General features: G+C 33.8%; 2 protein-coding genes across 2 annotated transcripts; both read right to left on the bottom strand.

Moving 5' to 3' along the window:
• Positions 1–8946: 8946 nt before the first annotated feature.
• On the bottom strand, positions 8947–11358 carry LOC120337259 (putative RNA-binding protein 19). The gene has a single exon (XM_039404992.2). It carries the CDS (start codon positions 11335–11337, stop codon positions 8995–8997), a length of 2343 nt encoding a protein of 780 aa, XP_039260926.2. The 5' UTR covers positions 11338–11358; the 3' UTR covers positions 8947–8994.
• Positions 11359–11376: 18 nt separating this feature from the next.
• On the bottom strand, positions 11377–16096 carry LOC120337261 (dual specificity protein phosphatase CDC14A-like). The gene has a single exon (XM_039404993.2). It carries the CDS (start codon positions 15957–15959, stop codon positions 14415–14417), a length of 1545 nt encoding a protein of 514 aa, XP_039260927.2. The 5' UTR covers positions 15960–16096; the 3' UTR covers positions 11377–14414.
• Between the last annotated feature and the right edge of the window lie 568 nt (positions 16097–16664).

The raw sequence follows: 16664 nt of genomic DNA, 5'->3' as shown, positions 1-16664 counted from the left end.
CACGCAACTTTAGAATATGCCTTTTCCTAATCCGCTGTTTTAGAGCTTCTTTTGATAATACTTTAATGTCTCACACTGCAGAACAGACCAAGTTGTATTCACTCATAATTTACACAAATCGCAGGAAAATAGAATGCAGCTGGCGCCTTAAAGAAAAATATCTTCAACCGCTTATGTAATTGGTGTATATCGTTATAAAATCTCCTGCGGTTATCTTATTGCAACGGCAATTCTTGTATGTCGAATGAGACATGTAGTTTGTAGTAGGACATGGGTTGACCTTGTACGAAGTAAAAATAATTCTGATCCTAAAGGGGGGAAGCGCACAGAGAAGATTCCTACATGATGGCGTACTAGACTTCTTCCTGAAAATACGAGAAAACGAATAGCCAAAGTTTGACAAAATATGGTGTGGGTGGAATTGCATAAAACTCTTGGAGTTATTTTTTACAATACAAACTGACATGCGAGTCATTTATTGATTAAACGGGTTTTTCTTGTTCTGTGTGAACCCACAACAACTGGATGGATTGTATGTTTTCAGTAATTCAATAAAAAAGTGGCATTCAGTTACAAATCCTTCAAGGATTCGAGATTCGATTCCAAAAAATATTCGATTCAATTCTGAAACCACTAGGTATTTGAAAACGCCCAGATCGAATTGCGAACAAATGTTCACCGGTTTATGATAAATCTGCGATGCAACTAAGAAGAGGATTTGAATATTGGCGCGACCGTGCAATAGTTTCACATGAGCCTAGTTCAACACATACACAGAAAAGATCAGTATCTGAAAAGAATTACATGGACGATGTTCGGAGAGTGTAGCAAACATCAAAAGGTGTATATTTTTATGATATATATATATGCTGTCGTTCATGCATCGATTTAGAACTGCGTGCTAATGCGGGAAATCATTAGAAGAATCAATTGAAAAATAACTAGTACGACAATCGTTATCAGTGTCCCCATTTTATCAAGACTATCCAGCGATATAAATATATTGGGACATTTTCTATCAACAACAAAAATCTGTAGAAGCGGATTTAGCTCATTGTGTGACAAGTATAGCAAACATTCATGCTCGGAGGGAAGGGAAGAAATTGGTTTGAAATGTTTTCACGTGAACTGAAAAAAAAAACTTTTTTGGGATTCAAAGAACATGAAGCCCATTTCGTTGTAAAGTTCACTAATGTTATTGTTTATTATTAGTAGTTTCATTTCATAGTAGTAGGGCTTTAAGAAATTCCATCATAATTTTCTTTTTTTGTTTCATTGCTTCAAAGACTTGAAAAGCCAGATCACGCAATCTTTACTAACTCACCGAGGATCGACGATACGAAAAAATTAGTTTAATGAACAATCTCTGGCAACTTGCTGGATGTTACTGCCACTGTCAGCAGAATTTGCGAAGCAATCCGAACATTGGGAGGTGCACTTTATCCCCTTATTCGACCATAGATGTAAGAATATCTTCAGGTTGCCAGCAGTGCCGGCTTCAAGTCGATTTGACCGATTTATCAAATTGGGCCGCTCACTTTAAAAGGGCCCCGCCCTAGTGGGGGTCTTTTTTCGTATTAAGAGGTACAAAATACTCCTGAAAACATAAATATAAAGTGAAATAATCTTTCTCATAATATTAATTTGTTATGCATGGTAAATTTTGGTAAAAAAAGTACAGCGATGCCAATAACGGTCGTGTCAGGGAAAGAAGCTTTTCAAAGCTGAAACTAATTAAAACTAAAGATGTTTCGGATATCGGCCAAATTTTTGGTATCGGCTGAATGCAGACCGATATAGATAAGTTAGAATACTGATGTAGAATTTTTGTTGTTGTTGTATAGATCGTAAACAATGAGCCATGCACGTCCCACTGCCGCGAGTAGAAACGGGAATAGGATTCTGACCTGTTTTTAGCTATTTATCAGCCGAACTAGCTCAACTAATTTGGATATTTTCGCTGCCAAATTTTCATATTGACATTTTAAAAATTGTCTGGTAATTATGAAGAAACACATCAATCGAATATCAGTGAATTTTTCAATCTGTAAAATACATATGTAAAATAAAAAAATAAAAATAAAATAATAAAAAAAAAGTGAATTTTCAATCTGTAAAATACATATGTAAAATAAAATCTGTAAAATACATATGTAAAATAAAATATGTCGTTATTTTGGCACGAAATCCTGCGCACTTAACTCAGTGTATCAGTTTGATAGGATAAGTAATCAGTACCAACCACAGCAGCCAAGCTCGATGAGTTGTCTAATTCAACACCTAGATTACTAGCGGTAGTACACAATGAATCAAATAACGCATCTGGATCTCAAACACCAATTTCTTTTAATGTGATAAGTCTATTTCTTCACAAATCTGAAATGATGTGCACTATGGATAATGCTCAAATATATATATACTATTGTTTCAACTCGTCTGCCCTGCACACTTGAGGTGATAATTACATAGTATCGGAATATCTGCTTTTTATAATATATATCGTTATCGACGACAAGAGTGGTATCGGTACATCTATAATTAAAACATACTTGAGGTATACCGTATGCCGTCTCACAAAAAAGATTTAACAGTTTGTCAATACCATTTATGGAAAGCGAGATTACTAAAGCTATTGTTTTTAAAAATATTTTGAATGATTTTGCTAATAATAAGGCTAGAAAAGTCTTTTTCTAAAAGAGCATAATGTTATTGCCTATTTTTGCGTTGGAAGTAAAACAATAAAATCATCCGCATTTACCTTTTTTCATCTCACTACCTTTAATTTGTTTTATAGCAAATATTAAATGTATTTTTTGATTTGTATGTATGTTTTTTTATGAAATATAAACACCCATAAATTTTACTATAAAGAGTAGGGGCCCCGCCATCAGATTTATAATTGGGCTCCACAGTTCCTAGCACCGGCCCTTGTTGCGAGAACTACTCAATGAACGATTATTACTCAGATACGTCACGCCCTTGGGGATTTTTCTTATTTGTTTGTAGAGGAGGATTTTTCATATTTACCGTGTTTCCCCGAAAATGAAACAGGGTGTTATTTCAATTTTCAACTCTGACTCTGACAAACTAGAGAATTACTAGATTTACAAATGTACAAAATATGAAAACCGATATCCATTTACTTATAAATAACACGTATTTATTCAAAATAACTGCAAACATGGAATATTCATCATTTAAAATTCATCAATTTTAAAATTAACGCTAGGTCTTATTTTCGGAGAAACACGGAATCTCGGCGGTGTGGAAAACTGATAAGACGGCTTTGTCATGAAGCGTACCACGGCCTTTCGTGTGAAATTAGTTAGCCAACGATTTGTTTCAGATACATGAACTTGACTTACTACCGTACTTGATTTGCTAAGAGCATCCTTGGGATTGGTCCATAAAATCGAATGTCACATCCAAGAACGAACCAAATACCCATTTCCAACTCCTTTCCGAAGAGTAAATTTTGTCATAATAGATACGGTACTAGAAGAGTTCGCATATCTCAAGTGTTGAGTATATAGATACCATAGCACCTATTGTTCATTATTCGCTATTTGATTAAGGTACTCGCTGACTAGTTAACTTAACTCATTTATGTAAATTGGTAAAAATGACTTCTAAAGCGAATGTAGAAAAAGAAATGATGGAACAGTTACTGGCAAAAATGGAGCAGATGGAGTCAAAGATAACAAAAAATCTAAAGTTGTCTCTAAAAGCCATTGTGAATGAAACGATTGAAGACCTCATGTCTGAGAGAAGTTTTTCAAGCCAAGCCGAGAAATCATTTTCTAGTAATTTTCAAATAGTGACGGAGAGACTGGACAAGGTCGTGGCAAGCACTGAAATTGTGTGCTGTGACGTAAAGTCAATGAAATGCGATGTGGGGAAATTTGGAACTCGTCTGGATGAAATTTTCGATAAAACTCAGGTCTTGGCAAGAACTGTAGATGAAATACAAGTTAGCCAAGATATGATTAATGAGAAGTTTGAAGAGAATAAGAAAAAAGTAGAATGGCTTGAAGAAATGGTCATCAACATGAGGGCACAAATAGTTTCTCTGCAGAAACTGTCCGGTACTCTTGTTGAAAGGATGAACATCAATGAGTATGATATTGAGGAATTGAATCAATACAATCGCACTGAAAATCTAGAGTTCCACGATGTTCCGGTTCCTCATGATGGTAGGGAAAATACGGATGAAACTATTGTTAAAATCGGGAAGTTATTGGGCATCAAGGTAGGAAAACAAGATATTTCCATCTCGCATAGGTTACCTTCACAAACCAGGAAAATACCTCCAATACTTGTGAGGTTCACTTCTCGCAACAAAAGGAATGAGTTTCTTGTAGCTAAAAAAAAAATTGCAGATATTCAAGATTTTGGAATTCCTAAAATGACGAACCTGTACATCAATGAGCATTTGACTAAACAACGAAAAGATTTGTTCTACGCTGCACGCACTGTGAAAAGGGAAAACAAGTATGAATATTTATGGACTGCAAATGGCAAGGTATTCATGAAAAAAAGTAATGTCCATGCTAGAATTGCAATCAAGTCCATGAGTGACCTTGAAAAACTAAAGTAACTGATATAAGATAGGATGATATAAATAGTTTATTATTTTTTAAAATGTCATCCTATCCTTGCTCAGTTTGTAGGCAACCTTGCCAATGGGACCAAGCAGCAATTTGTTGTGATATATGTGATCAGTGGGTACATTTTAAATGTTCTTTAATGGACATTGCTGCATTTGAAACATTGACAAATTCTGAGCTTAATTATTACTGCTTTCCTTGTGTTAAATCTATTCTTCCATTTGATGTATATCAATGTAGCCTTGAGCATAGGGTCCCACAAGAAGTCAGTACTAATCTACCAAAACTTGAGCTCTCTGATTTTGATTTTGAAAATATTCAGGATTGTTGCACTTTGAACATGGATAAATTGTCTGTATCTAAATTCATGCCACAATATAGTAAACATATGCCTTTCTTGCTCATACATTTCAACATTAGATCCATACAAAAAAATTATGAGGATTTGGTGACGTTGCTACATGATATTAACCCATATCCTTCTGTTATCTGTCTTTCTGAAACTAAATTACAACAAGATCCTATAAAAAATATTTCTATCGAAGGATATACTTTTTTACATAGTCCATCAAAAAAAAAATCTGGGGGTGTGGGGTTATATATAGTGAATGAACTTTGTCCTAAGGTGATTGAGGTATATAATTTAATGGATGCTGGGTGTGAAGAGTTGTGGGTGGAAATACCTTTAAAAATTAGCCAGCATTCCTCACTTGTTATTGGTGTCATTTATCGCCACCCTAACTCTAACACCAATTCTTTCCCAGACAATCTTAGTGATTCACTGTATAAGTTGTCTCATGATAAAAAAAAATTTTTCATCGTGGGAGATATGAATGTGAATCTCTTATCTCAGTCTAAATATATTTTAAATTATATCAGCATGCTCAAATCTCACTCCACGGTTCCCTTGATAACGCATCCAACTAGAGTGACTCCTGGCTCTTCCACTCTCTTGGATCACATTTATACTAATTTAGAAGACGTCGCATTACAACCAATTGTGCTACAAAATGATCTCACAGATCATTTTCCTGTTCTCTGCCAAATTTCTCATAAAACATCAGACTGTCCAAATCGTAAAAAATTAAAACGTGATATGTCGAATTTTAATGTTGATCTGTTTATAAGTGATGCAGAAAATTGTTTCCCTAACTATGCCCTACAGAATATTACAAAGGATAATTTTAATAATGTTTTTAGTAAGTTTGTCCAAGACTTGAAATTTATCATAGAAAAGCATGCACCTTTGAAGGAAATGTCTAGGAAAGAATTGCGTTTGCAAAGAAAACCCTGGATTTCTACCGGCATATTGAAGTCCATCAAAACAAGAGATAGAATGCATAAATCATTGTATTTGAAAGGTTCTATTTTGGAAAAAAGGCAATACAAAACATATGCTAACAAGTTGTGCCATATCAAATATGCGGCCAAAAAATTGTTCTTTTCAAAATCTTTTTTACAAAACAAAAACGATGCAAAAAAAACGTGGAATAATATAAAATTGATTGTTAATTTGAAGTCAAAATGTAGTCAAGTTTTCAGAGAAATAATTGATGACTCTACAGGTATATCATCAAATGACCCTGATAAAATAACTGGTATTTTCAATCATTATTTTTCTCAAATTGGGCCTAGGTTAGCCTCCACGTTTATGGCAGATGACTCAGGATACTTGAAATATATGGGCAAACGGCACCAATCCTCTATGTTCCTAAAACCGTCCACGGTTCAAGAAATAAAACTTGTGGTTAATTTACTGAAAAATGGAAAAGCAGAAGGCCATGATCGTGTACCTGTGTATCTAATTAAAATGCTAGATGAAATAATATCTCAGATACTGAATGTTTTCTTTAATCATAGTCTTAATTTTGGTATTTTTCCTGAATGTCTAAAAATTGCTCGAATTGTACCAGTATATAAATCTGGCAGCAAAAGCTCAGTATCCAATTACAGGCCTATATCAATACTATCCTGTTTGTCAATAATTTTTGAAAAATTAATTCATGTAAGATTAAAAAACTATCTTGATAGATTCTCTATCATTACCAGTAGTCAATTTGGGTTTAGAGATGATTATTGCACCACATATTCCATTTTGGATATTTTGTCAAATTATCATGAAATTATATCGAAGAAATATTTTGGCTGCAGTGTATTCTTAGATTTGAAAAAAGCTTTCGATACTGTAGACCACAAGATACTACTTGCAAAATTGAATCATTATGGCATACGCGGTGTGGCCAATAATCTTTTTATGTCATATCTAAGTAATAGATTGCAATTCGTCAGCATTGATGCCTCAAATTCAAGTCTTGCTCCCATACTATGTGGCGTTCCACAAGGTTCTGTCCTTGGTCCAACTTTGTTTTTAACTTTCATTAATGACATAGTAAATGTTTCAAAATCTTTTCTGCGACTTTTCGCTGATGACACCAGTGTGACAGCTTCTTCCAAAACTCTGGCACATTTGGAGAATGTCATGAATTTAGATCTCCAGCATATTCAAAACTGGATGTCGTGTAATAAGTTATCTGTTAATCCAAATAAATCTAAAGTTCTTATTCTAAGCCCTGGAAACAAAGAAAATAAAAACTTTGGTAATGTTGAATTATTTCTTAGTGGAACTCGTTTATCAGTGTGTACCTCTGTTAAGTATCTTGGTATTTTTATTGACCATGGTGTGACATGGCAAGAACATCTCAATCATTTATCTAGTAAGCTGTCAAGGGCTGTTGGTATTTTAATCAGGCTCAAAAATTATGTGCCATTAAGTGTTTTACGAACTGTTTATTTTGCAATTTTTCATTCTTCAATTCAATATGGTATTGTCTTATGGGGTTCGGCATCAAAAACTTATTTAAAGCCAATTGGTGTTCTCCAAAACCGCGCTGTCAAGACTATATCTAATGTGCCGTTGCGAACTAGACTTAGTCCACTATACAAAAAATTGAATATTTTGAAACTGAATGACTTATTTCACTATGAAATAGGGAAAATTATGCATAAATTCTCCTCAGGGAGTTTACCTGAATCGTTTGCGTCATATTTCACCGATTGTAGTAGCCAATATTCGTATCAAAAAATTCATATTTTTGATACGACACAAAATGACACAAAGCTGACACAAAATTCTCTCAAAAATCAATCAAGTTCACTGGTCCAAAAATTTGGAATCAAATTCCTGAATCTATTAGATTGGCTTCCTACGTGAAATTTAAGAAAAGTTACCTAAATTTTTTGGTTAAGAACTACTAGAGTATACCGGTAGTTACAATAATCAATAATGATAAAAATATGTAACTGCCCATCATATAATTGTCACATAGCCACTGTTTGCTTACAATATTTCAATTTTCAAATCTATTTTGAATATTTTCTACAATTCACCTATTTTTTCTGGTACCTCTTATTTTTTACATTATTTTTTTCATAGTGAGAGTATACTTCATTTAAATATTTGGTAGTTAACTAGTCGACGATTACTTTATATTTATTTTTCTCGATAATTATTTGGCTGGAATGGGTGGTGGCTGACTTTGATGACCTTTGGTCGTATCGCCATCTCCCAGTCTATACCAAAATAAATGCTGTTTAATTTATTATACTAAAATTTATTTTTTATTTGGTTGACAAAAATAATAAACTCTCTCTCTCTCTCTGTTCACTTTATTTAAATAACCCTCAAATGTTACAACTGAGCATAATCATGTTTGAGCAATTTTCACTTCTGTTATTGAGCATTGATAATTCGTAGTGTTGAAACCATTGTATCCATCACAATGCCAAAGCATGAACTACTATAAACACAAAAGCACCTGTCTTCCATTGAAACACCGCAACTATAAAAGACTTGACTGCCGGTAAACAAATATTATGTTAACAGAAAGTCCTTGAGCTATTCTCCTTAGCATCTGTAAACATTGACTAAAGTTGATACCAAGCAATATTTTATGGCATCATAAAGAAGGAATTTTTGAATCATAAGAGCCAACCAACAGTCTAGGCCAGGGGTCTCAAAATCAATTTTCCCAGGGGCCACTGGAAGCAGAATCTGGGTGGGTCGAGCCGCATCAGGTTTTTCACGATAGAAGCCTAGTTTAAAAATTTTTAATCTTTCCTACTTTATTTTTGTTCAAGCATTTTTGCCTAAGTGACTTGCGAGCCACACTAACATTAAACTTTCATACTAAGGTGGGAGCCACAAACTATCGTCCTGCGGGCCGCAACTGGCCCCGGGCCGCGAGTTTGAGACCCCTGCTCTAGGCGTTCCAAATTCTTGGTATGTTTGAATCTGTTTTAACACACCAAAGTTACTCCAACATTTTCAGAAAAAAAAAAATTTTGATGTCATAGGAGCAAATTTATTGCAAGAAATTCAAATATTCAACTAAGAATCATCTCTTTTATTTGCCAATGATTGTTCAAATTCACCCCTACCCTTAAATTTCTTACTGTTGCCGTGATATCGCTCAGCAGTTTTCCTTCTTAAGCCTTCTACTGATTCCTCTTCACTATCGGCCCATTCCAAAACTAATCTACGGCCATATAAATGAGTGCTATGACACAAAGCTTGAAATGCCTTTTTAGCATCTTGTTTAGTAATAAAGTCGACAAACGCAAACCCACGATGCGTACCAGCTTGACCACTAACAGACAACTTTTTGGGCAATCGAACAGATTTTAGTTCACCAAATGTCTTAAACAAGCTTACAATTTCCTTTTTGTCTGCTTGAAATGGCACGTTACGGACAAGTATTTTGGCAGTAGTTTGTTTCTTTTCAATTTGTTTTTTCCTCGAATCAAGTACAGTTTCTTTTGTTGTCCGTTTAGAAAGTTTGAGTTCCAATTTATGTCCATCTAACATACTATGTTGTAAAGTTTTTATGGCTTTTTCGGCATCAGATTTTTTATAATACTGCACAAAACCATATCCCATCGAAAGTAATTCTTCTTTTTTGTGAGTTTTCTTTTTACTTATGGTACAGTTATATATTTGACCACATTTGCAAAAATGATTCCTTAGGTTCTCTTCGGCTGTATCAAAGTTTAAGTTTTTAACAAAGATGGTAGCGCCTTCTTCTAAATTTTCTTCACTTATTTGATTTTCTTTCAACTCAGAGTTTATCGTTTCATCAACATCTGTTTTTTCCTCTAATTCCTTATCTTTCGTAAAGTCGTCATATGATTTTGAAAAAATATTAGTAGGTGCCCATTCCAGATATAAAGGCTGAAAATGAAATTTTCTGTATGCTTGCGTCATGAATGCCTGTCGAGCATGTGATGGTTCCAAAAATTCCATGACAGCAGTTACACCACTTGGCGCAAGCAAGACTCTTCCCAAATCACCATGAGGCTCGAATAAATTTCGCAACTCTGAAGCTGTTACTCCTGAAGGCAAGTTCTTTGCAATAATAACTGTTTTGCTTCTTTCAGAATTTGGTTGGCTAAAAGAATCCAATGAAATGCCGCTATCAAGTAAAAATTGCCGAGTTTCTTGTACAATTTGAGTCTCGCCAAGGGCAACTCTAACAGCTGTACTTCCCTTTTCTTCAGCATTGAGAAATTCACCTTTCGAGATATTGTATTTCTCTGCAATAGCGCCTGCCACTGCATCAGTACCAATAAAAAGAGTGTTCCAATTATATGCTTGTTGACTCTTAGACTTATCTTTGACAGCCTTTTCTTTCTTATATGATGAGCCTCCTGCACCATTCTTTTGAAAATCAGACTCTTTCTCAGGTTTGGTTTTACTGGGGAGGATATGCAACATTCGACCTTGAAATGCTGTGCCATCAAGGTCATTGAAAGCTTTTATTGCATGTTCAGGGAACATAAACGTGACATAACCTATGCCAATATTTTTTCTTGTCATTGAGTCAATGGGAATATGAATTTCTGACAATGGGCCAAAAGTACTGAAATGAGTTTCTAGATCTTCTTCTGTACAAATAAACGCAAGATTACGAACAAATAATCGTCCAGATTCTGCAATTTCATCAATGTCAATTTTACTCCTGCTGTCTTCCAGCTTTTTCTTCCAATCTCCTTTTGATTCTTGAGAATCAATTTCAGTTCTTTTAATTGACTGTAATTTGATTGATTTTCCGTTGATACAGTCACCATTGAACTTTAATGCTTTGTCCAAATCATTTTGTGTTAAAAATGTAACAAAGGCACATCGCTTGGCATTGCCTTTCAAGATTGTTACAGAGTTCGGTTTCAGAGGGTGAAAGAATTCGTGAACTTGTTTATCTGTTAACTTCGCTGGACCACCTCGAAGTCTTAGTGAAAATTTTGATTGTATGTTTCCAGTTTTTGTTTCATCCTCAAATTCATTAGATACGTCTCTTGCTTGCTTTTTAAATTTTAAAAAATCTGAATCAGAAACAAATCTCGTAGATTTTTCATCTTCTTGATCAATTCCAGAATCGTCTAATTCATTTATTTTCACATTTTTATCTGTTTGTTTTGGTGATAAATTATTTTGTTGAAAATCTTTGCAATCTTCAACCATAACTTTTTGATTTAATATCATAGAATTATGAAGATATTCTTTAGCTTTCATTGCGTCCTTTGCATCTTTGTAACCGATGAATGCAAACCTGCGAAACTTTCCATCTTTGGTAAAGGAAAGCTTTACATCTGTAATTGTACCATGTTCAGCAAACACAGCTGTCAACTTCTCAGATGATATTTTCTTTGGCAAATTTTTAACAATAAGCCGAGACATTTCGGGAGTTGTTTGTTATATTACAAAGCCTATAATATATCTACAGAAAAAAGAAAGTGACGAATTATTAGTTTGATACAGTGGTGTGAATTTTCTCACAAAGCTAAAGCATTATTGCGTGGCATATGTAAAATTAAACATTTTACTGTTCTAGGTTGGTTTCAAATGAACAAAATTGTGAACTGATAACATTAGTAAATCGACCAAAAATATTATGTGATCACAAAAAATTCAGAATAAAATTTCAAATGAACAAAATTGTGAACTGATAACATTGGTAAGTCGACCAAAAATATTATGTGATCACAAAAAATTCAGAATGCATTGGATGAAGGAGAAAAACATTTTTAGTGACACTGGGAATTTAGTTGGTCCAGGATATATCAAACTCCGAACCACAAAACTTAATAACTGTGTGACACAAATTCCATTCAAATCACATTACAAAGAAGAGAACATTGCTAAAGAGTGTTTTGGAACAATTATGATAATATAATAATAACAATAGATTCTAATCTAGAAAATTTCAAATATAATAACAATATATCTCTGAAAATTAGGTTACAGTACAGCATTCAATTTGATTGGCAATAATGACAAATGGAACGTTCTTGTTATAAATTTGAAAAAATTTACAAGAAATAATATAATTTACAGATTTTCTGGCATAAGCACAGTATTGTTAATATTCAAAGATGATAAAAAAATTCTAACTTGGGTACATTTGAATGTCACCAGACTGGAGAAGGAGTTTTATAACAACACCAGTACCATTAAACCATTGCTGAATGAAGTCCTTTTGAGTTGAAAGATAATTTCGCATGCAAGGAGAACCAAATGAGTTACTCTTACTCATACCACTGCAAATTTGACAAAATTTTCTTGAACCAAATATTTCAGAGTAACAGAAATTTTGCAAGCTCTTTAGGTGACTGATTCAAAAATTAGTGGGGTTACTTGATTTCTATGACAAGCATACAATTCTCAATAATTTAGTCAGTCAAGAATGGGTATATCTAATGCTTAGATTTCAGTGTAAATGCAAGATATTTTCAGGTTTATATGAAGAGGACATTTTTGCAAGAATACTCCAGTTTACAACATTCATAATTAGATCTACTGTGCCTAGGTACAAAATATCATATGATCATCTTATATAAGGACAGGTTAAGATTGTACATTCTAATTCATCAAACAGAATTTTATCAGGAATACAAAAATAGACCAACATAATACAAGCACTTTGAGAGAAGCAATGAAAGTATTACATTGAACCATTTAGAAGTTTAGTACAAACAAAAAGAGAAGTCATCGCAAAACATCTTGCAAATAATATCATGAAATCTGAACAATTACGGAATGCTTTCTTATTTCAGACAAATTAACTGGCGAGTTAAAATAAATGTCTTATATGAACATAATAGTTTTATCTTGGCATGAAATTAAATCTTGACAATTGCAAAATATTATGTTGACTTAGAGATGAAATCAATGTGATAAATAATGCAACAGTATAGTTTGTAGGTGAAATTCACTTTATAAAAAACAATTCAACATAAAAAACCTAAATAAATTTGCTGAATTGTATAGTTTAATCATTGGAAAAGGAAACAAATGTTGAAACAATCATAGAATTTAGTTTAATAATCAAATAGAAATTATCAAATTTGAGAATGTAGCCTACCTCTCAGCAAGTTCACTATTTTTCAAATTTGAAGGGGGCTTTTGATACGTTCAAGTCAGTTTATTCTATCTCCATTAGTACTTGGAATTGTTATTACATCTTTTCCATCATTGACTAACAATTCTTATACTGTTGACACTGACGAAAATTGTTCTCACTTCAAAAATAGCTATTGTTTGAAGACACTTTACCTATTTTGTACATGTTTCCGTAAAACTTATTTGAAAAATATAATATCATTTAGAAGTAATGCAAAGTGGTCAATTATTTTGATAAACACCACAGGTTTACCTTTTTGAAGTTTACTATTTAGCTCAAATAGGGCCGCCATAATAATTTTCCCAGGTAGAAACTGATCAGTCATGTATACAAGTGCTTTTCAAGGGGATTTTTAAACCATTAAAGAGACAAATATTTTACAGAAGTTGAAGAAAACATTAATATAAAAGAATCGGAACATTTGTAAGCCTAACATATTTTGGAAACCAAGATACTGTATATTGTATGAAAGACAACAAAATCATATAGTGAAGCCATAGATGAGAGGAATGCTCAGAAAGTTTGACTAAAATTTCAACGTCTTCATCAACATTTTAGATTTTACAGTACTATCATGTAAGATCTTATATTACAATATTTAACCTTTGAGCATTCTTGCATCATACCATAACCTGAGAATTAATGCATAAAAAAAGCACCAATTTGAAATCAGATGATATTATTTTACAATTAAAAGCGGCACAATACAATCATTGGCAAAGGCAAATTAGAACATGTGTAGGAAAAATAAAGTTATTATTATATTATAGTCTGTTTCACTAATAATTACACCAAAATAAAATATATAATAGAAATTAAGACAAATGTGCACCATGAATGTAGATTACAAAAGTTTTGAAATTTTATGCAGAAAACTGGAATTGAACTCAATTCTTTTTTAAACAAAGATACAGCATGCTGAGACATAAAAATATTCAAACAAATGACAGCTCTAAAATTCAGCCAGGCAATTGCTAGTTAATAATATCACACCAACATATCAGTATACTTTACAAGAATTAGTGAATTGAAATTGGCAATCAAGATTTAATAATAAGAGTATAGTACCCTAAAGAAAGTGCTGTAGAAAATTAAAATGACAATTAATATTTTTAATAAATTTATACTAATAAAAAAAATTAAAAATTGTGAGTGCAACGGGCATAAAATTGACTAGAAATCAGAAAAGTGTATAACCCTACAAATGTGAATAATAGAAACTAAGCCTAAAAATAACATTATTTCAGCCAAACATACCCAAAAGATAAAACATTCAATTGTATATTTTTGACCCACCCAGAAATGAATATTATTTGTTAAGTATTTTTGCTAGCTTTCCAATATTATCAGTTTGCTATTCGTCAGAATATATATGACTGAATGAATACCCTGGAGGAGTTCTTGATTTTTGACTGCGTCGGGTTTTCACCCCAACATTCGCACTTGTCGATCTGAACTTGCTTCTTGTTGTGATGCCATGTCCTTCAGAGAGAACCAGTTTCGTCGCTTTAAGTTGTGATGATAAAGTTGAGACCGAGTTAGGAACCGTAGATCGTAAAAGATGTGAAGTGCTTCGTCCATTGCTGTAGAGACCACTATCAGAGTATCTCGTGGTCCCTGTTGTGGCAGAGTGTGGATGACGTTTTGCTTTGGCTGCTCGTAACCTATCACCTTGAGACAGCCTGTCTGTTGTTTTACTGCCTGATCCTTTTCTATACGACTCATATGCATGTGTGTAACCTCTATCTGATATATCTATGTCATCAACTTCAGATGTTATGTGCTGCAAAGTGACTCGGCTGCTTTCCGATTTTCTGTCATTCTTTTTGGCACGGTATAGATCACCTTGCACCCACATACTGTGCTGTTTCTCTTCGATAAATTGTTGTTGTGGTCCGATGACAGATCCTGGTCGAGATATTCTGATCCAAGCGATTGTTTCCGCAGATGTGAAACGGTAGTGCTTCATCATGTAACATCCAATTAACGTTCCTGTTCTCCCCAGTCCAGCTTTACAATGGACAGCAATCGCACCTTCAGTGGTTTCGCAAATATTCAAAAATTTACGTAAAATAGTATCAGAAGGAGTACTTCCATCAATGAAAAACAAATCATAGTGATCAAATCCTGCATCCTGAAAGCGTCTGGCATCATACAGTCTCTTGTTTAGTCGGATAACACAAGTAATACCATGTTTTCGAAAGTATGGAAAATAGGCTTCAGGAGCATGCAATGGGTATCCATTTTCTATTTTACTCTTTGGATGAGGCCCACTGAAAGCAAGAAATTTCCCAGGGACAATCCAGTTGAAATCTCCATTTTCTACTCGTTCGTAATGCTCATATTCATCTGCATCGAAAGATTCAGGATCATAAAACCCATGCATTACTGCTTTATGCACAGCATGTAAACAGTCTAGCAATGTTAGATTATAAGAGCATGGCCCAAAAGAAGCATCACGAAAGGGTAGGTATGGGGGACTGTTTCCAGAAACTAAAGGTCTATAGGCTTCCTCAGGAGACAACTTCAGATGAATTATTTGATAAGCTCCAACCAAAAATGCTGCATTTGCACGCTTTCTTGCATCAAATGACGTGTAATGAATCAACTTCTTTTTAGCTAATGTTACAGATTTCAGTTTTTTCTGTAGTTTAGCACAATAGCGATGTAGTTGTGCAAGATTTAATGGGCCAAAGTCGGCATAAAAATTTTCATATATTAACTCCTCGTCAACAGAAAAATAGTGAGTGTGACTGGTGCTTTTTGGTCTTGTTCTCAGTGTAGCAAAGTATAAACGATCCTTGATGATTTGACAAGCACTTGCTAAGTCACTGCTTTCTGATGCCAAAGTCCTGCAGTGATGTTGAACAAAAGCTGATGAAATGATATCGCCAGTCATTTTTAATATCCAATGATTTTTCGAACCAACTCAAAGGACACAAAAACGAGTAATACAGCCTAATTCAGTTACATCTTCATGAACAAATGCACAATAATCCTAAACAATATATAAACCTGACGGAATGTAATTAATAAGGGCATGTTTAGTATCAATAAAACACATGCTACATGCTGAATACAACATGTGTAATTCGAAACTTAAAGAATAAAGGAATCAAATGGAATCTAAGAATACTATCACAATAAGATTCCGATTGTGCTATTCAATATATAAAATGTCTGAATGACTTCGAGGGCTGATTTCTGACGCAAGACTGACTCCAATTAGCACAAGGATACTATTAATAAATGGATCAAACCCTATATAACATCCGTCACATATTTACCAGCATGGGATGATGCATATGCATACATATTAGGCGAAATTGCCCTGTGGTGAAGCGCTGAACACTATGGGTTCAAATCTCATGTACATCACCTCACCCAGGGTGCAATAAATTAGGTAAGGAAAGCTGAACTGAAAGATTCCTATCTTTCCAAAGTAAAGCAGCTCCTTACTTAGCTATTTTTCAAAGCCTTACATAGAGCCAAATTGGAATAACTATGTTGTATAAGAAATTCTGACCCTAGATAAATTATATAGTTACAGAATACAATACCTAATTTAATAATGTTTCACATTATTTTGAAAAAATGCTCAATT

This window comes from Styela clava, chromosome 10 (genome assembly GCF_964204865.1).
Source record: "Styela clava chromosome 10, kaStyClav1.hap1.2, whole genome shotgun sequence".
NCBI classification, from domain to species: Eukaryota; Metazoa; Chordata; class Ascidiacea; order Stolidobranchia; family Styelidae; genus Styela; species Styela clava.
This window is presented reverse-complemented; position numbering and strand designations above follow the sequence as displayed.

What these genes read in the sequence shown, in the direction of transcription:
- LOC120337261 (XM_039404993.2), bottom strand. Translation starts at nt 15,959, where the DNA reads ATGACTGGCGATATCATTTCATCAGCTTTTGTTCAACATCACTGCAGG.
- LOC120337259 (XM_039404992.2), bottom strand. Translation starts at nt 11,337, where the DNA reads ATGTCTCGGCTTATTGTTAAAAATTTGCCAAAGAAAATATCATCTGAG.